General features: G+C 45.8%; 2 protein-coding genes across 2 annotated transcripts in view; both read right to left on the bottom strand.

Moving 5' to 3' along the window:
• Positions 1-1,235, bottom strand: part of LOC120733510 (keratin, type I cytoskeletal 13-like) — a 4,230-nt gene extending 2,995 nt beyond the window's left edge. Inside the window, exons 1-2 of the mRNA XM_040031768.1 lie at positions 804-1,235; positions 180-262 (exon numbers count right to left, since the gene is read on the bottom strand). Coding sequence (XP_039887702.1) covers positions 180-262; positions 804-1,181 — 461 coding nt within the window. The 5' untranslated portion in view covers positions 1,182-1,235. The remainder of the gene's footprint in view (positions 1-179; positions 263-803) is intronic.
• A 14,395-nt stretch (positions 1,236-15,630) lies between these two features.
• LOC120733509 (keratin, type I cytoskeletal 13-like) lies at positions 15,631-19,212 on the bottom strand. Its single transcript, XM_040031767.1, has 7 exons — positions 18,687-19,212; positions 18,158-18,240; positions 16,957-17,113; positions 16,705-16,866; positions 16,298-16,423; positions 15,997-16,220; positions 15,631-15,862 (listed from the first exon to the last, which is right to left on the bottom strand). Exons 1-7 carry the CDS (start codon positions 19,131-19,133, stop codon positions 15,703-15,705), a joined length of 1,359 nt encoding a protein of 452 aa, XP_039887701.1. The 5' UTR covers positions 19,134-19,212; the 3' UTR covers positions 15,631-15,702.
• Positions 19,213-20,017: the final 805 nt, after the last annotated feature.

Here is a 20,017-nt window from a genome sequence, read left to right as displayed (position 1 = left end):
GAGAGTTTTAGGGTTACTTGCAAATATTTCTGGAGATGCTCAGTCCCAAACATCAGAACTCTGATCTTGGAATTCAGAATCCATCCTTTAGAGTTTCTTTGCTTAGTGGTGGATGCAGCTTAAATACTGAAGCAGTGCATTCGACGTGCACTAACCCCAGAAAATTGAAAGTGACTCACTTCATTTTGAAGTCGTCAGCAGCCAGCTTGGCATTATCAATCGTCAGGTAAAGGGATCCATTTGTGTTGGTGGCGTCGAGGATCTGAAAACAGAAGGAGGAAATATTCAGGCCTTAACTGTGGAGTGTTGTTGGGATGAGGATATCATGTGACAGGCGTGGCTCCCTGCCCCGGCCTCACTGCCAGTTCACCACCTGCTGCAGAAATGATTAACAAACAATAAGAATATGCAAAGTGCAAACAAATTCCCCCTCGTGGTTTCATGTACAACCAGAGAGGTGACCTCGGGTGTGGCCGCACCTGCAGGAAGTCACAGATCCTGCTGCAGGGCGCGTCGGAGAGGGGGGTTGGTTTCATGCACCTCCCGTGTTTCACATGACCTCACAGCTCTATTCTCTCTTTTGTGTCTCGTCTTAGTGACATCTCACCAAGACGTTTCACTGAGAACAAACTCGAGCCAAAAACGTCACCACATATAAAAGTGCAACATGTCTGACATGGAAAACCATCAAGCAGCAGCCGAGCTCCGGCAGGACAAGCCGCCGCACGCCCTCCCCAGATCCTCCTCATGATACACTTTGGTATTTTCGCCATGTTTACAGATGAGAAAGAAGCTGCTCTCACCTTGTCCTGCAGGTCCCTTATGGTGGCGTAGTAGGCAGAGTAGTCGTTCCCCTCTACTTTGGTCTTCTTCTCAAGGAATTCCTTGATCTTCAGCTCCAGGTTGGCATTGGCCATCTCCAGGTTGCGCACCTTCTCCAGGTAGGAGGCCAGGCGGTCGTTCAGGTTCTGCATGGCCATCTTCTTGTTGTCTGAGATATCAACGGCGTCGGCCAGCTCGAAGCCACCAGACCCAAGACCTGCGGCAGCAAAGGAGGAGAAGTTCCTGGGAGCGCTTGTGCTGGAGATGCGGACGTCGTGTCCCCCGGCGCCGCCGTACACGCTGCCGGCCCTCATGGAGCTGGGGCGAGATCCTGAGAGACGGTAGGACAGGTTGGACATGCTGGAGACTTTTTTCTGCTCTGGACAGAGACGAGGAGAGAATGAACCGGAGACCAGCTCAAGCTGCTTTTATGCAAGTGAGGGAGGGATTCAGATATGGCCCCCGCCCCAGCGCAGCACTCCACCCATACCCCCACCCCCACCATGCCTCGGGGCAGGCTGAAAGGAATTTCGTATGTGCCTTTCGAAATCTACGTCCATACCTGAGTCTCTGAGGTGAGTGGGTGTCCCCCCCTCTTCAGATCTGATTCATCGTTTCAAACCGAAGTGTCCTCTCTCCCACATCCAACGGATTCCTGCCATCGTGTCGCAGCCTGTCTGTTGTTTCTGTGTGTTGTTTTTGTGCCCTGCAGGCCTGCAGCTGCTCCTCCTCCTGCTTATTGTGCAACCAAACAATGAAACACTTTGTTCCCGGCCTGCAGTCTGCCTCCACCTGCTGTCAGCAAACACAGAGGGACAGCGCTCCACACCAACATCAGGACAAGAACAACACGGAAAAACACGGAAACACGATTATCTTCTGTAAGATATTCGTGTGACGAGGCTGTGATTGGTGTGTTTGTCACGCTACGAATCAGGAACTGCTGTTTGAGTAAATAAATGAAATCAAAATCTTCAGACAGCGAAGCATACGTCTGTACATGCTCACACTTCTTAATGTAGTCGTTTCAGTTTAAATGTTTAATGAGGTTTATATTAGTCTGTAGTGCAAATATGGTCCCTGAAGGGTTTGATTCACCTCAAGGTCAAAGGTCAAACCTTCCTGTACTCTTCATTTTACTCGACAGTGACCTTCTTGTGTCATTAAATAAAAAACAAAAAACAAAAAATAAGGTGACAAACCACACTCCAAGAAATGCTGCGTTATTTTCAGCTGCTGGGTAAAAGCCGCAGGTTTGTGCGTCGGGTTATTGTCACCAAATACTGGTTCAGAAATCATGACTCAGGAGTCGGTGATGTGCCGGGTTCTTCAAGAACTTGACTACTTCTGTTGGGTCATCGGTCGGGTAGCTTTGATCAAATATTGGGTCAAAATTCCACCCAAGTGTTGGGTTGAAGATAAGCCTGAGAAGAAGCCACATCTTTCTTCACAAAATGCCTTTTTCAACCAAACTGTGACCTGATCAGATGTCACTGGACTTCTCCTCCACTATGAAATAAAACATGGTAAGAAAAAGTGAAATCTAACAGTTTGAAAATCACAGGGTTGATAATTTATTGGTTTAATCTAGAACTTCACCAACTCATTAAACGTCTTTTAACAGATAACACCGGCTGTGATGAAGAAAGTTATTTCTACTTAAAAAGTTTCTACTTTAAAGTTATTCTTTGACATGAGGCTGAGGTTGCTCAGATCATACAGAACGAAGACAGTTTGAGATTGGGTGCATTTGTGGGGAAAAGGTAAAAAACAGAAAAAGCCTACGATGACCTAGATGACTGATGACCTTCACAGACGTTTGTATTCAGCCTTTTGGTTGTCAACACACAGGCTGTTGTTAAAGGGTTAACCCAGGGGTGGGCAGTCTCAGGCCTCGAGGGCCGGTGTCCTGCAGGTTGAGAGCACACCCTGGGTCAACACACCTGAATCACAGGATTAGTTCGTTACCAGGCCTCTGGAGAACTTCAGGACATGTTGAGGAGATAATTTAGCCATTTAAATCAGCTGTGTTGGATCGAGGACACATCTAAAACCTGCAGGACACCGGCCCTCGTGGACTGAGATTGCCCACCCCTGGGTTAACCTGTCTGGGCTGAGAGTGTCGGCTGCACTCAGACCCTGCTCAGCTGATCTGCTCTTGCTACTCAAGGTTCAAGGTTCAAGGTTCTTTATTATTTGTCACATGCATAGTTATACAAGTTATTTGCACACAGTCGTCACCAGCCCAATCAAACGCCGCACACTGCAACACCATTGCCAGCACAGCATTATCACCCACCACTCCTGTAGACAACCGAGAAAAAGGAAATACCCCTAAAAATGTGTTAATCTGAAACCCTGCTAAACTTTTCTTCCCAACTATATGCAGCTTTTCTGCCAAGGACAATATGAACTGCAGATTTTTTTTTAAATTTTTTTTTTTTCTTGAGGACTCTCCGCCAGACAGACAATAATTTATTGAAATCTGTTTTTCATTCATATTTCATAGCCAGAGGAAATGGATTTAGTTTGCATTCTTTCTTTTTTTTTCTCAGATCATAGAAAAGGGAAGGGTGGTATCTGCATTTTTACTTGGTACAGCATGACCACAGTTGGGGTTTCCTTTTTTTTTTTTTTTTAAATGTATTTTATTATTCCTACATTTAGATACTGACACGAAACCACTTCTTTATCACTAGTTCTGAGTTGTTCTTTTTCTTTCATTCCACAGATTTAGTGAGGGTAGAGAAAAGGGAAAAACCCAAATCTTTGACTGAATGGTGACGGTCTGGATCTGAACCTTGTTCTTCCAACCCTTCTGCCAGCTCTGAGCCTCATTGAGCTCTTCTCTACCGAAAGCGACTCCAACTGAAAGTTTTGTCACATTTGGACCCGTTAGCTCTGCATCAGCTTGAATATATTTGAAGGAGTATACACTGCAGAAAATAAACAGCAGAGATTTTCTTGGATACTTCTGTGTGACAACATGGCAAAGAAAAACAGCCAAAAAGGTAAGGGTTAAGACAAAATATAAATGTAATACAATGTAATTTATTGTACTTGGAAAGTTCTTGATTTAATCACATATCTTTATAGTTTTCTTCCCAGGAACCAGACTTTGTCATTTATTTTAAAGTGGTTTTCAGGAATAGCTCTCCAGGCTTTCTGAAGGTCTTTCAAACTTTTTCTTTGGAAAATGACTGCTTTTTCACCCATTTTCAGTTAAGTCTTTCTACCTGACAATTTTCAGAGGAATGATGTGTTTGTTTTTCAAGCCACTTAACACTGTCATATGAATCAAGCATTAAAAGGTGCTTATCTGAAAGGAGGAACCAGTGTTGTGTCCACATATACCAGAAAAGGTTTGCAAAGAACCAATTTTATATTGCATCTTTAGGAACTTTTTTTTACTAGCAGCCTGTTGCAAAAGCACATCATTTGTTCCCATTGTTTAGTTCAGTCCTTGAAAAATGCCAAGGATAACACATTTAAGATTATGTTTTTTCACCACCAAGGTGATTTTGTGCTAATAGCTTAAACCTTGGCATATCTCAGGAGTGTTCTTCTTTTAAAATAATTTTTTTTTAAAAATGAGGAAACTTGAGAAGCAGATGTCAAAAGAACTGGGAGGCATTAAAAAAAACTATCTACAGCAGATGAACAGTATCAACGACAGAAATGGTCTCAGTAAAAGGGTGGCTGTTAAGAAGCCATTCTTAAGGAAGGAAAATCCGCCCCTTTTCCACCTTTTTGCTCATCAACCAATGGACTGGGAGCAGCTGCCACTGAACTCAGGAAACAAAGAAAGATTAAATCATACATAACAGTGTAAACTAAAATGTGCACTCATTTTAGAGTACAGTATTATGTGATTGGATAAGTCCATTCATTCTAAACCAAAACCAATTCTTTATTACCCTGTAAATTAAATCCTATATTTAACCTCCTAGGACCTGTGATGTCCACATATGTGGTTATTTAGACCAAAATACTAAATTTTGCTCTACAAGGGCCTGACGTCCACTTGCGAGGAAATTATACTGCAGCTGTTCTATTGTGTCACGGCTGGGGCAGCAGTCATGTGGTGGAGTTAAATGAGGACCCGAGATGCAAGAAACGGCGAGATGCAGGTGAGCGTTTATTCACAAATGCTGAAATATACACAGAAACGAGGGTGGCGAGGACTGCACGAAGACACAAACCTAAACTGGCGAAACGAATAAACCTGAACACACAACAGGGAGAGGAACACGAGACACGGAGAAATACCAGCTAATGCAGAGAAACACAGACAACGCGACGAGGAGCACAGGAAGACACACAATATAAATACACACACCAGGTAATCAGGAAATGGCACACAGGAGGCGACACAGCTGGAACTAACGGACACATCGAGACACAAACCTACAAAGTAAAACAGGAAGCTCACAGACTGTTTTACAACACAAACTCGGGGACACAAACGGAGCTCAGAGGACACACACAGGTAGGGCTGATACAACACTCAAGCACTAAACACAAGAACCAAACCCTAAGAACTAATAGCAACATCAGGATTAACACAAAGCACGAGGTGATGCCAAAAGGAAACAAAACGCTGGGTCAAAATGACCATCATGACATACTGAAATGTTGAATGAATGTCCTCATGTGTGGCTCTCATTTTTCGTAAAAACAAAAATCAGGTAAAAAAAATCTGGAGATTCTTTGTTTTTACATTCATCGGGTCCCAGTCAGCCCAAATATCAAAGATACATTAAAAATGCTGCCGTGGAAGAGCTCGGGTCTCTGGAGGGTAAAGAGAGACAGAAAAATGTGCGTGTTGGTAAAACCTCTGTCGTAACACTGATGCTCGGTATTACCCTGTGTGACTGTAACTGCAGCCATCACAAGATTCAGTTATTCTAAAATTAACATTAAAAATGTTTTAACTTTAATTGAGTTTGAACATCCGTGAGGTTCACCTGACGGGACCTTTGGTTGCCAGTCTTGAAGAACACATCCACACATGAAGGACGGAGCATCCGGACACTTAATGGAGCGCTACAGAGAACAGCGAGCATTTCTTTGTGCATGAACTAAATCAGATATAAGTTTTTATTGTTGTTGTGCACGAACACACACACACACACACACACACACACACACACACACACACACACACACACACACACACACACACACACGCACAGACACACACACACACACACACACACACACACACACACACACACACACACTATACTCTGTACACACCTATAATCTGTTGTTTCTGGCTGTTGGATAAGATCTCAGTTATAAATAAGTCGTTGTGTAACACGCTGTCATATCTCAGCTGCTCATCATCTTGCAGTAAAACCCGTCTGCAGGAAAATGTTTCCTGGGCGTCAGCACACTGGATGCCTTTAGTCTCGACATATCACCGAGCATATAGGGACGTAGATCGACCAGTAAATTGAGAGCTTCACTTTACTGGTCCCTGCTCGTGTGGTCGACCGGCCAGTGTAGCCTGACCTGTCTCCCCAATGTGATGTTTGTGTATTGTATGTGCGGTCGGCACGGTATCATCTATCTTAATTACCCCTTCGGGATAAATAAAGTTTTTTTGACTTTGACTTGACTTTACATTCAGCTCTGTCGTCACGACAGACCGGTACAGCGTCCGCATCACCGTAGCTGTCGATCTCCCGCTCCCGTCACTTGTGAACAAGATCCCGAGATACTGAAACTCAGCACCTCTAAATCTGAGGCCATGGTCCTCAGCCGGAGATGGGTGCAGTGCCCACGCCAGGTCAGGGACGAGTTCCTGCCCCAAGTGGAAGAGTATAAGTATCTCAGGGTCTACATGAAATCAGATTTTCAAAATTTATATTAATATTATATTAATGTAAGTTGGAGTAAGTAATGGTGATGTTGTATTTTAAAGACAACCCCTACAGCACAGCGTTGCCCCTGGACAACTAAGTTCTTTTAAGCACATTTGACTTAAACGACGACAACCAATCAGAACGTACGAATAACTGTCAAATTTCAGTCCAGTTAGATGTTGGAGTCGCTATCAAGTCGCTATGCTTACCGTGCACGCAGAGGCGTCGATGATGCAAAAATCTTCATCTTGGACTCCATCCACAAACATCTGGAGCTCCCTGACTGCTCCACCAGACTTCTGTTTGCTGATTTCTCGTCAGCGTTCAACACTCTGCAGCCTCACATCCTGCCCACTAAACGATTTCACCTGGATGATCAGCTAATTCTGTGGATATTGGACTTTTTGACCAACAGGACTCAGAAAGTTCGGGTCAACAACTCCCTTTCCCGTCTCCGTTCCACCTCCCATGGCTCCTCCCAGGGCTGTGTGCTCTCCCCCCTGCTCTTCATCCTCTACACCGATGACTGCAGATCCACACAGCCCAGCTGTCACCTGGTGAAATATGCTGACGACACAGTTCTCCTGTCACTGCTGTCAGGCCCTCACAGCACCACGGGCCCGCTCTGCAGGAGTTTGTAGAGTGGTGTGACAGCTCCAAACTTGAACTGAATGTGAGCAACACCAAAGAGATGGTGGTGACCTTCTCCAGTAGGCAGAGGGATCTGGCTGCTTCAGTCACCACCACCATCCACGGGAAGCCAGTGGAGGTAGTTGAGGAGTACAAATACCTGGGAACCATCTTTGACAACCTCCTGAAATTCTCTGCCAACACAGAGGAGATTCTCAGGAGATGTCACCAACGGCTACACCTCCTTAGGAGTCAGCACACCCATCATGATGACTTTTTATGACTGAATTGAAACAAATAGAGAATATACCATAGGCTGGTTGGAGCTGGTCCCACCTCCACCTCCAGGAAGACAAACACAGGTCAGAGCAGGAAGTTTAACTCCTGTCATTCCTGTGTGTGGATACCTGAGAATGTCTCTGAGATGAGTCAGTGTTTTAACTTTTGCTTGCATTTTCATTCTGCCTTTGTTTGCTGCAGTAAACAGGCCAAGTGTTCAAAATGTTGAAGTCACAACACAAAGCTTTGTACGAGTTATCAGCTGATCTTCTAAGAGACCAAGCTCCCCACCTCCAACAGGCCCAAATGGTATTTCATGAAGACATTTTATGATTGTAGGGTCTACCTTACAGCATAAATCGCCTTGAGGCGACTGTTGTTGTGATTTGGTGCTGAGGAGCTAGCAATTCAATTCAATTCACTTCAATTTTATTTATATAGCGCCACATCACAACAAAAGTCACCTCAAGGTGCTTTATATTGTACAGTAGATACAGAGGAAAACCCAACAATCATATGACCCCCTATGAGCAAGCACTTTGGCGACAGTGGGAAGGAAAAACTCCCTTTTAACAGGAAGAAACCTCCAGCAGAACCAGGCTCAGGGAGGGGCGGGGCCATCTGCTGCGACCGGTTGGGGTGAGAGAAGGAAGACAGGATAAAGACATGCTGTGGAAGAGAGACAGAGATTAATAACAGATATGATTCAATGCAGAGAGGTCTGTTAATACATAGTGAGTGAGAAAGGTGACTGGAAAGGAAAAACTCAATGCATCATGGGAATCCCCGGCAGCCTACGTCTATTGCAGCATAACTAAGGGAGGGTTCAGGGTCACCTGGTCCAGCCCTAACTATATGCTTTAGCAAAAAGGAAAGTTTGAAGCCTGATCTTGAAAGTAGAGATAGTGTCTGTCTCCTGAATCCAAACTGGAAGCTGGTTCCACAGAAGAGGGGCCTGAAAACTGAAGGCTCTGCCTCCCATTCTACTTTTAAATACTCTAGGAACAACAAGTAGGCCTGCAGAGCGAGAGCGAAGTGCTCTAATAGGGTGATATGGTACTACAAGGTCATTAAGATAAGATGGGGCCTGATTATTTAAGACCTTGTATGTGAGGAGCAGGATTTTGAATTCTGGATTTAACAGGAAGCCAAAGCAGGAGAAATCTGCTCTCTCTTTCTAGTCCCTGTCAGGACTCTTGCTGCAGCATTTTGGATCAGCTGAAGGCTTTTCAGGGAGTTTTTAGGACTTCCTGATAATAATGAATTACAGTCGTCCAGCCTGGAAGTAATAAATGCATGAACTAGTTTTTCAGCGTCACTCTGAGACAGGATATTTCTAACTTTAGAGATGTTGCACAAATGGAAGAAAGCAGTCTTACATATTTGTTTAATATGTGCGTTGAAGGACATGTCCTGGTCAAAACTGACTCCAAGGTTCCTTACAGCGTTACTGGAGGCCAAGGTAATGCCATCCAGAGTAAGAATCTGGTTAGATACCATATTTCTAAGATTTTCAGGGCCGAGTACAATAACCTCAGTTTGATCTGAATTAAGAAGCAGAAAGTTAGCGGCCATCCAGGTCTTTATGTCTTTAAGACATTCCTGCAGTTTAACTCATTGGTGTGTGTTATCTGGCTTCATGGACAGATAGAGCTGGGTGTCATCTGCATAGCAGTGTAAATGTATGCTATGTCTTCTAATGATGCTGCCTAAGGGAAGCATGTATAATGTAAACAGAATTGGTCCTAGCACTGAACCCTGTGGAACTCCATAATTAACCTCAGTGTGTGAAGAGGACTCTCCATTTACATGCACAAACTGGAGTCTATTAGATAGATATGATACAAACCACTGCAGTGCAGTACCTGTAATACCTACAGCATGTTCTAATCGCTCTAATAGGATATTATGGTCGACAGTATCGAACGCTGCACTGAGGTCTAGCAGGACAAGCACAGAGAGTGTCTCCATCTTGGAGTGTCTCCAAGATGGCGCCGAGTATGGCAGCCTCGTCGCGAGCTCCCCCAAGCAACGGCTTTCTTCTGTGTTTAATTTTACTTTTCCTTTATTTTTTCACGAGCAACACTTGTCTCCTTGTGTACGACCGACAAACCTTACTGGACATAAAAGACGGTCTTTCTCATAACTTTCCGGAGTTCAAGTTTTGCAACACGGACGCTCCGTTTGCAGACCCCCCATTCATCTCACCTGAGACGCCTTTGTTCTCTGGCCCTGGAGGCCGCAAACGCCGACGCAGAGGGAGAAGATCTGGCGTTCTGGTTCGACTGAGACGGCGCACTTACAGACCACCGTTACCCAGTTTATTACTGGCTAATGTGCAGTCTCTGGAGAACAAGCTGTGCGAGCTTCGGGCACGGATCTCATTCCAGCGAGAGATGCGGGACTGCTGCGTGATCTGCCTCACAGAAACCTGGCTATCGGACAAAGTACCGGACTCCGCAATACAACTGCCGGGGTTCTCTGTGCACCGCGCGGACAGGTCACAGGATCTTACTGGGAAAAGCAGAGGCGGTGGTGTGTGTTTCATGATCAACAACAGCTGGTGTGATTATGCGAACGTGCACCTGGTCAAATCCTTCTGCTCACCGGACCTGGAGTACCTGATGATTAAGTGCCGGCCATTCTGGCTACCGAGGGAATTTACAGCAGTGATTATTACGGCTGTTTACATTCCCCCACAAGCCGACACTGACCGAGCACTCAGGGAACTGTACAGCGCGATCAGCAGCGAGGAAACCGCACACCCAGAGGCAGCGTTTATCACAGCCGGAAACTTTAATAAGGGAAACCTGAAGAAAGTCTCACCCAAACTCCACCAACACATCCTTTTTAACACACGTGGAGATCGGCTACTCGACCACTGTTACACCTCTTTCCGGGATGCGTACAAAGCCCTCCCCCGCGCCCCATTCGGCCAATCAGATCACTGCTCCATCCTGCTCCTGCCCGCCTACAGGCAGAAGCTGAAACAGGAAGCTCCAACCCGGAGGGCGGTGCACTGTTGGACGGACCAATCGGAGTCTGCGCTGCGGGACTGTTTTGATCACGCGGACTGGGAAATGTTTCACGTGGCCGCCAGAGACATTGATGAATACACAGACTCAGTCTGTGGATTTATCAGGAAATGCGTGGAAGATGTCGTCCCATCCAGAACAGTCAAATCCTTCCCAAATCAAAAACCCTGGATTAACGGAGATGTTCGCGCGGCACTGGCGGCACGGAACACCGCCTTTGCCTCCGCGAACACATCGGACTACAAACACGCACATTACCAACTCCGGAAGACGATCAAAGCAGCCAAACGTGAGTACAGGGACAGGGTGGAGCAATAGTTTGACAACCCTCGGAGGATGTGGCAGGGACTAAACACGATCACAGACTTTAGAGGGAAAACCAGCACACCGCAGACCACGGCCTCTCTGTGTGAGGATCTAAACGTATTCTACGCTAGATTCGACACAGCGAACACCATGAGACCGGACAGTGTGCGCACCGCGGATGACGTCAGTGCGTACACTGTGTCTGAGGAGGATGTGCGGAAGTGCTTCAGGAAGGTGAACGCACGCAAAGCTACTGGTCCGGACGGGATTCCCGGCCGCGTCCTCAGTCATGCGCGGCTACAGCTGGCTGGAGTGTTCACGCACATCTTCAACCTTTCCCTCTCTCTGTCTGTAGTCCCAGCCTGCTTCAAAATGGCCACCATCGTCCCTGTACCCAAATCCTCCACCATCTCCTCATTGAACGACTGGCGACCTGTAGCCCTGACCCCCATCGTAAGCAAATGCTTCGAGAAGCTGGTCAGGGACTTCATCTGCTCTGCACTACCCGACTCACTGGATCCTCTACAGTTTGCATACCGCCACAACAGGTCCACTGATGATGCCATAGCCCTGACACTACACACTGCCCTGTCACACCTGGAGAAGAGAGACACGTATGTGAGGATGCTGTTTGTAGATTACAGCTCAGCATTCAATACCATCGTTCCCTCGAAGCTGGACAGGAAACTGCAGGATCTAGGACTGAGCAGCTCCCTCTGCAGCTGGATCCTTAGCTTCCTGTCTGACAGACGCCAGGTGGTCAGACTGGGCAGCATCACCTCATCCCCCATCACACTGAACACTGGTGCTCCACAGGGGTGTGTACTGAGCCCTCTCCTATACTCACTCTACACCTACGACTGCACAGCCACTAACAGCTCCAACATCATCGTGAAGTTTGCGGACGACACTACAGTGATGGGTCTTATCACCAACGGTGATGAGACGGCTTACAGGGAGGAGGTCAGCGCCCTGACCCACTGGTGTCAAGACAACCATCTCACCCTCAACGTCGCAAAGACAAAGGAGTTGATAGTGGACTTCCGGAGGTGCAGAGAAGTACACACCCCCATCACCATCAACGGCGCTGCTGTGGAGAGAGTGAGCAGCTTCCGGTTCCTTGGAGTACATCTGGCTGAGGATCTTACGTGGTCAGTACACACAAACAAAACAGTGAAGAAGGCGCAGCAGCGCCTCTTCTTTCTCAGGAGACTGAAAAGATTCGGCATGAGCCCCCGCATCCTCAGGACCTTCTATCACTGTGCCATTGAGAGCATCCTCACTGGATGCATCACCACCTGGTATGGCAACAGCACCGCCTACAACTGCAAAGCTCTCCAGCGAGTAGTGCGGTGCTCTGAACGGATAATTGGAGGTGAGCTTCCCTCCCTCCAAGACATCTACAGGAAGCGGTGCCTGAGGAAAGCGTGGAGGATCATCAAGGACTCCAGTCACCCCAGCCATAAACTGTTCAGACTACTTCCATCAGGAAGGAGGTTCTGCAGCATCCGGTCCCGTACCAGCAGACTGAGAGACAGCTTCTTCCACCAGGCCATCAGACTGCTGAACACGTCATAGACACCTAAGCTTCACTACTGGAACTTCAACATTATGCACTCCACACTGTATATAAATGCCACTTGTTTTGCACATATTCAACTCTGTATATTTTATATATTTTATTATTATTATTATTATTATTATTATTATTATTATTGTTTTTTTTACTATTTAATTTGTAAAAATGTGTATACACACACACACACACACACACACACACACACACACGAAAATATTTAGTATACACATCCAGAAATGCATACACTATTATATATTGTACATATATTTATTAGTTTCAGGTCGGCCATTCTTGTATTTTGCTCGTTTGTGTTGTTGTGTTTGCACATCTCTGTTGCTTGTGGGGCTCGCACACAAGAATTTCACTCGCATGTGCTGTGCCAGTGTGCCTGCACATGTGATGTGACAATAAAAGTGATTTGATTTGATTTGATTTGAGATGAGTCCACTGTCAGAGGCCATAAGAAGATCATTTGTAACCTTCACTAAAGCTGTTTCTGTGCTGTGATGAGCTCTGAAACCTGACTGAAACTCTTCAAATAAGCCTCTGCAGATGATCTGTTAGCTGTTTGACAACTACTCTTTCAAGGATGTTTGATATAAAGGAAGGTTGGAGATTGGCCTATAATTAGCCAAGACTGCTGGGTCTATGAAGATTAAATATTTTCAGGGTTTATATGATTTGTTTGTTTATGAGCAGCTTTCCTTTGATGGTGTCTGACAGCCGGGTTAAAACTCGTCCACCCATCCACACACATGCAGTATGCTGGCTCATATTTGAGGGACTTCCTTGGATGCTTTTCATGTAGCAGTAAAACCGGTCTGCTGGGAATCAGCTTCAACACTGCAGGCAAATGTTTCCATGTAATCAGCACAATCACCTGACTTCCTTTCTCACAGTAAGGAACATTACAGCGTGTAATTGGACTGTACTATAGTTATATTATTTATATGAAACATGTATTAATAAACACAGATGCGCTGATGTGACATTGTAAAAACGTAAAAATAAGAAAAAGTCAAGCAGCGCACACACGATTTGCAACCTGAAGAGTCTTGTTTGTCAGGGTAGGGCCTCCCTCAGCTCACTGTGTTGTGTCTCCTCCACACTTGGGTCTCGAGAGTTTGTTGCAGTCGTCAGAAACATGCTGAGTATAAATATTGTGCAAGAAATTCTGGTGATAATATTTATCCCCAAAGCAGAGTAATGTAGAATCACTTAATATTAAAACATCTTAGACCTGAGCGGACTTCTGTTGGAGAGAACAATGGAGTAGGCCCAGGCACGTGCAGCGAGGGGGGCGGAGGGGGCTTGAGCACCTGCCCCTTTCCTCTCGGGTGCCCCAGGTGCCCTTTTCTTTCTCTCTTTTTTTAATGTGTGTGTGTGGAGTCCTGCCTGTGCCCCTCAACAAAAACATTTAATTATAAATCATAATTTTGCTAAATAAAAGCATCTTGCTCGCATCAGTCACATGATGACTTTTAACCAATGCTCGCCCTCAACAGCAGAGCACATCGGTTATGAGCCGGGTAAGAGCTTGCAAAGAGCACGCACATTTTTTTCCGCCTGAGCGGTGCGAAGCTGTAGAAGAAACACACAAATTAATTGGGAGCCGCAGACTGGTGCCACAAAAGCCAGTAAGTAGGAGTACAGCGTACACTGTAGACTACACCACACAGCAGTGTTATTATGTACATGTTGTTCAGTTGTCTTGTAGCAACTGACAAAGTGAAACAAATAAGCATGTGTGTGTGTAACCGGTGTGGTTCTGCACTGTGTCTGATCCTGACGATAAAAGATGAAAGAAAAACCTCCAAATAAATAGCTGGCTCGCTCCAGCTCCTACGACCAAATACAAACAGTGGAGAAGAGGGTTAGCTCAGTCCACCACAACTTCCAAGCTAGCAAGAATGATCTATTCATGCTAGCGTTCAAGTTCCCTAGAACACACATATGGCACACACATACTACACATTTATAGCATCTAACAAAAAACAGGCACAATGATGGCAATAATTGAACTAAAATTGCAATCAGAAACATCAGGGTGGCTAAATATGCATTATATGTGTGTTTTACAGTGTTGGAAAGAAATGACACCGACCGCTCCCACAGGGGGATTGTAGAAAAGGGGAGAGGCCAGAGGGGTGCACTGTATTTATAGGGTTGCACCAAAGAAGAACAATGAGGAGGGGCTCTAACTGATAATGAACATAACTACAGGCTTGGAGGTCCTAAAAGTCAGGTATAAAAGGAGCAGTTTGGGGGTTTAGAACACATTTTGTGTAATTATAACAAGATGTGATTTATGACCCTGTTACATGTGTGCAACAGCATTACAAACATTACTTTTATTAACTGCACAGGTGTGAGGGTCATTAGCTGCTAGCTAATTGGGTAAGAGTGGGTCTGTAGCTTTGTGTAATTATGATATTGTAAAGTGTAGAAGTAAATTTAAATGATATACAAAGAGGTGTTTACAAAGGTTATAAAGCTAGTTATGTAGCTATTTGGTGGTTACGTGTTTTGATATTTACATGTTTACACGTTTGAATGTTTAGACATGCATGTTCAAACCAGTAATAAGTATGTGTTATATCTACCTGGTTGTTTTCCCTGTTTTGATCTGAGTATGAGATTTCCTGGCTTCTGAGAGGCCAGTGAAGTATTCATGCACACAGGAAGTGTGGGTTGTTGTTGCTGTGTGCTGAGAGTAAAGAGGCTGCTAAAAAGTTATCTGCCTCCATCTTGCTGTTCCTAATTATTCAGAGAGATTCCAAACCATCCGGTGAACCCTCACGTTACAATATCATGAAGAAACAAACGTCCAGCCTGGAAGTAATAAGTGCGTGAGTGCAATCTTCCTGCTCTATCTCAGTCATTTGTCCTTTGACTGCATCTTGCAGCTTCACAGAAACACTGTCACCAACTTCACACCTTTAACCAGCTTTTGAGTGAATCGTCCAATTACATGACAGTTCCCGAAGATGAGGGACCTGAAATTACTGTGACTCAACAGCTAACACAGTATATTTGATCACTTCCTGGACCTGATTAATTTAACTGAACTTAATTTGAATTTCAGCCCAAACAAAAGACACAAAACACATTTTTATTCTGAAACTCCTCAGCGGATTTTTATTTGCATGTTCATTTCTGTGAGAGCGCCCTCTGCTGGAACTCACAGGGTGACCTCTTCTTTGTGGGAGCTCACCACCTTCCCGTCCACGACCTCCTCTACGATGACGATTTGTTTTTTGGTGGTGACGCTGGTGGGCCCAGAGGAGGCGGTGGAGGAGGTGGAGGAGGAGGTTTTGGAGGTGGTGGAGGTGGTGGTTTTGCTGCAGTAGGAGACAAACAGGACAGTCTGGATTTAATCACTGAATATAAATATTTCAGAAACATTTGTTTGCTGTCACTAAAGCATTTTTCATATTTGTCTGTCCTAAACGTTTTTACAGGTAAAGGCTCTGACCTGCCGGTGCCCTCTCCTTCGAGCAGCCTCCTGTACTCGGCGATCTCCATCTCCAGCCTGGTCTTGATGTCCAGCAGCATCTGGTACTCGTGGGACTGCCGCTCCAGGTCTGCCCTCAGCTGCGACAGCTGCTCCTCCAGCATGAGTACCTGGTTCTGGTAACCAGACAGCTGCATGGCGTACCGGCTCTGAGTCTCAGCCAGCGTGCCCTCCAACCCGGATTTCTGCAGGAGGCACAGAGGAGGAGGCTCAGTGTGTTTTCTGGAAAGCTATGAAAACCTTTGTGTGCTGTGATACTGACCATGCTGAGCTGTGACTGCAGCTCGATCTCCAGGCTCTGCAGCAACCGTTTGAGATCTGTGAGCTCTGATTTGGACGTCTGCATGGTTTCTGTGCTGGCGACGACTTCTTTGTTCAGCGCTTCGGACTGAAAGGACCAAAAACAATGTTGTGATGTTTATTTAGATCAATATTAAGTCATTCACCCCTCGCCCATCCAGCCACCAGGTATGATGCACCCATCATGCTCGGTGTCTACAAAACAAGCCATTAGTATTATTGTGGAGTCTTTACAACAGCTGGTTGTGGTTTCTTCTGTATGAATAAAACTGAATGGATAACCCAGAAACATCCTGGTGATGCTAGAGAAGAAGTCAGAGGCTCATCTTCTGGGATTGTTTATCTCCTGAGTTAAAAATCCTGCCTCACCTTCGCCTGGAACCAGGCGTCCAGTTCTTTGCGTTGCTTGGCAGCGAGACCCTCGTAGTGCTCTCTGATCTCCTCCATGACCTTGTTGAGGTCCTCCTGAGGAGCAGCGTCCACTTCCACGTTTACCTGACCGCTCATCTGAGTCCGCATGGCCAGCAGCTCCTACAAATACAACCAGGAGACACATTAATTGACATCTATTAATAGCTGGGATATTATTTATCCCCAAACACAGAGCAAGAACTCACTGACCTCCTCGTGGTTCTTCTTGAGGAAGACCAGCTCCTCCTTCAGGCCCTCGATCTGCATCTCCAGATCGGTCCTGGTCAGAGTCAGCTCATCCAGGAGTCTCCTGAGCCCGGCGATGTCGGCCTCCACGGACTGACGCATGGCCAGCTCGTTCTCGTACCTGCAGAAGAACACAAGCATTCAGAAATTTCCCAAACAATCAGAAACAGAAAAACCTCATTTGGTTGCATCTAAGCCGTCGAACTATCTGCAAACCAACGACTCTCTGAGCAGCAGTGAAACTGAAAAGAAGAACGTTTAAAGTAAAAGCTCTGCTGTTTGAAATGTTTTGGCTTCAGCAGGAAGAAGTTGCTTTTACTTTGAAGGCCAGCGTTCGTTGCTTCCTGTTTTACTGCCGCTCCGCGAGAAGTTAGGATTGTTTGCACACGAGCTGCTCTCCTCCATGTAAACGTGACTTTAGCGCTGGACTAGTAACCACAGCGGTGGTTCTCTCTCGCCCAGCGACAGGGGGACGCACACTTCTGTGCTGGTTAGGCTTTTTTTTGTTTGCCAGCATTAGACAAGTTAACATCACATGGTTAGTGGTCATGTGACTGCAAAGCCTGAATAGTGCTAATATACAGCAAGAGCTACCTTAAGAAAATAAGAGTGACAGTGAGTGAAAAGTGGGTGTGGTTTAGGATCTGAAAGAGCGTTATTTAATTATGATGTCATGCTGTCGTTTGCAGGCGTGACAAAGTCATAAATTAAAAAGCTAGCTGCACACAGCTGTGGAGGAGGATTTTCTGTTGCTTATTAAAATCTTTTCAAGTTCAAATTTTATTCGCCACATGCAGTGGAATGAACCCGCCCCCTGACCTTACACACACAACACAGACATCACATGGGGATACAGTCAGAGAATGGTAGCGTTACAGAAAAATGCTGAAATGTACGCTACGATGGGAAAGTACAAGAGGAACAAAAGAGACCTCTGCTCATGCTGGGCTACAGGAGGACAGCATGAGAACAGGAAACAAAAAAACTCTTTTAAAAACTCAGACTGAGGTCTTAAGATTAATGTGTGCTTCCCCTAAACATGAGCCACTACGAGTCCCCCTGATTCATATTTGACTGGAAAAACAAACCCTGAAATATGTTTTTCATTCATACTCAACATGTCATAAATGAACTGCTGGCTTCATTAACAAACTCGTTCACTCACTTGAGCCTGAAGTCTTCAGCGGCCAGCTTGGCGTTGTCGATGGCGAGGTAGATGCCACCGTTGATTTTGGCAGCATCCTGGATCTGAAGGTGAAAACAGGGCAGTTTAAGAATATCCGATTTTACAGGTGAAGACAAACTGACAGAGCACCGAGTTCAGCTTTATGTGATGATGTCATCTTAAATATAAATGATACATTTCTGCAGTGAGGTTTTTAATCTGCTCATTTCTTTTATCTTCGCGCTGCACAAACAGATTTTCTTAGTTTCTGTGAAAAGTGATGAAAGTGTGAGGCTGTGATGTCACACCTTCGTCTTTCTCGGGTGTTTCCTTCTGTTCTGACTCTTATTCACCTTCACATCCTCCTTTGTGTTTTTAAATGCTTTGTGGTGCTTTACTCTCTGACTGCAGTGCACTGCTTTTTTTCTGCTTCGGGAAACAGACCCTGGAGCTGAAGATGAAGCTGATGCAAGGCTGAGCGATGCCGTGCGTGCACCTTGGTCATGTGACTAAACAAAGGTTAGCCTACCTTTGCATGCAGCTCTGCGATGGTTTTGTAGTACTGGCTGTAGTCTTTGGAGGAGGGGGAGGTCTTCTTCTCCAGGAACTCTCTGATCTTCTTCTCCAGCTCGGCATTGGCCGCCTCCAGCTTGCGCACCTTCTCCAGGTAGGAGGCCAGACGGTCGTTCAGGTTCTGCATGGTGGCTTTCTCATTGGCAGAGAGCCCAACGCTGTCACCAGCACCACCTCCAAACCCGAAACCACCGCCACCTGCTCCACCGCCACCTGCTCCACCGCCACCTGCTCCACCGCTCAAGCCAAAGCTGTAGGCAGATCCACTTCCACCTCCACCACCGCCACCACCAAACAGAGACATTGTGGATGAAGCAGTAGACATTCTGACTCCTCCCATGGCGCCGGAAAGGGACCTGCTGCTGCCCCGGAACATTCCCCCACTAGCAGACCTGAAGGACATCGTCTCGTGTGATGATGAGGATGAAGGATGCTGTCTTTCTGCTTCAGCTGAAGAGGAGAAAGTGGAGCGCTCAGACAGCGCAGGATTTTTTATACTCTCAGATGAGCGAGTGAGGAGGAGGAGGGATGATGGTGAGCTGGCGCCGAGCCTGGGAGGAGACACCTGTGATTGTTTCAGTCACGAACAGCAGAAAGCTTAATGGTTTAGGGTGTGCCTAAGAATGTGGAATCCACTCACAGTCAACACAGTGAATAACAGACATCACGCCAAGTTTCATATCACATCAGAGGGGCTGACAGGTTCGAGGAAACCAGTTCAGACACAGATGATATTTAGTTAGAGCCTCCGATCAAGACAAATCCTGTCTCAGCCGCACAGGAGTGACTCTCCTGATGTGTTGTGTTGCTTTCATGCTCGTTTAGCAGTTTAATCTTCAGTAAACTGAGGAGCGGCTGAAACTCGAGGTCCAAAGTTCAACCAAACACTTCTGAAAAGCCGCAGAGCTCAAGAGATTATCCTGCATAAGCATTAACCCATCGATTCTGAGCCGGAGAGAATCACAGCCCTGCAGCTTTACATACATTTTTCATCCACGCCTGTCCAGAGCCATAAAGCATAAAACACGTCCATTCAAGTCATCAGGGATATTTCACTGTCATACTTTAAAGTGAAATTTCAATCTTAGGTTTAAAATGAGTAAAGTGTTGCTCACTTTACTCATATTTTGAGTGTTAGAGCGTCCTAGTTGTTGACATAGTTATAGTGTCATTTTAAACAAACACAAAGCTAAAGGCGAGGTTTTCTGACTCCACGCCAGACGTGATGAGAACCTCGTTAAAGATGCAAACAAATTAAATTAAATCTGCATGAAATTTGTGATGCAA

This window comes from Simochromis diagramma, unplaced genomic scaffold (assembly GCF_900408965.1).
Source record: "Simochromis diagramma unplaced genomic scaffold, fSimDia1.1 OVJJ01000228.1, whole genome shotgun sequence".
Taxonomy (NCBI): Eukaryota; Metazoa; Chordata; class Actinopteri; order Cichliformes; family Cichlidae; genus Simochromis; species Simochromis diagramma.
Note: the sequence above shows the minus strand (reverse complement) of the source record. Positions and strands in the feature narration are given on the sequence as shown.

What these genes read in the sequence shown, in the direction of transcription:
- LOC120733509 (XM_040031767.1), bottom strand. Translation starts at nt 19,133, where the DNA reads ATGTCCTTCAGGTCTGCTAGTGGGGGAATGTTCCGGGGCAGCAGCAGG. An exon ending in TGCAGTCACAGCTCAGCATG is followed by an intron (nt 16,221 to 16,297) that starts GTCAGTATCACA and finishes TGCCTCCTGCAG; the next exon opens with AAATCCGGGTTGGAGGGCAC. An exon ending in GAAGGAGAGGGCACCGGCAG is followed by an intron (nt 15,863 to 15,996) that starts GTCAGAGCCTTT and finishes CTCCTACTGCAG; the next exon opens with CAAAACCACCACCTCCACCA.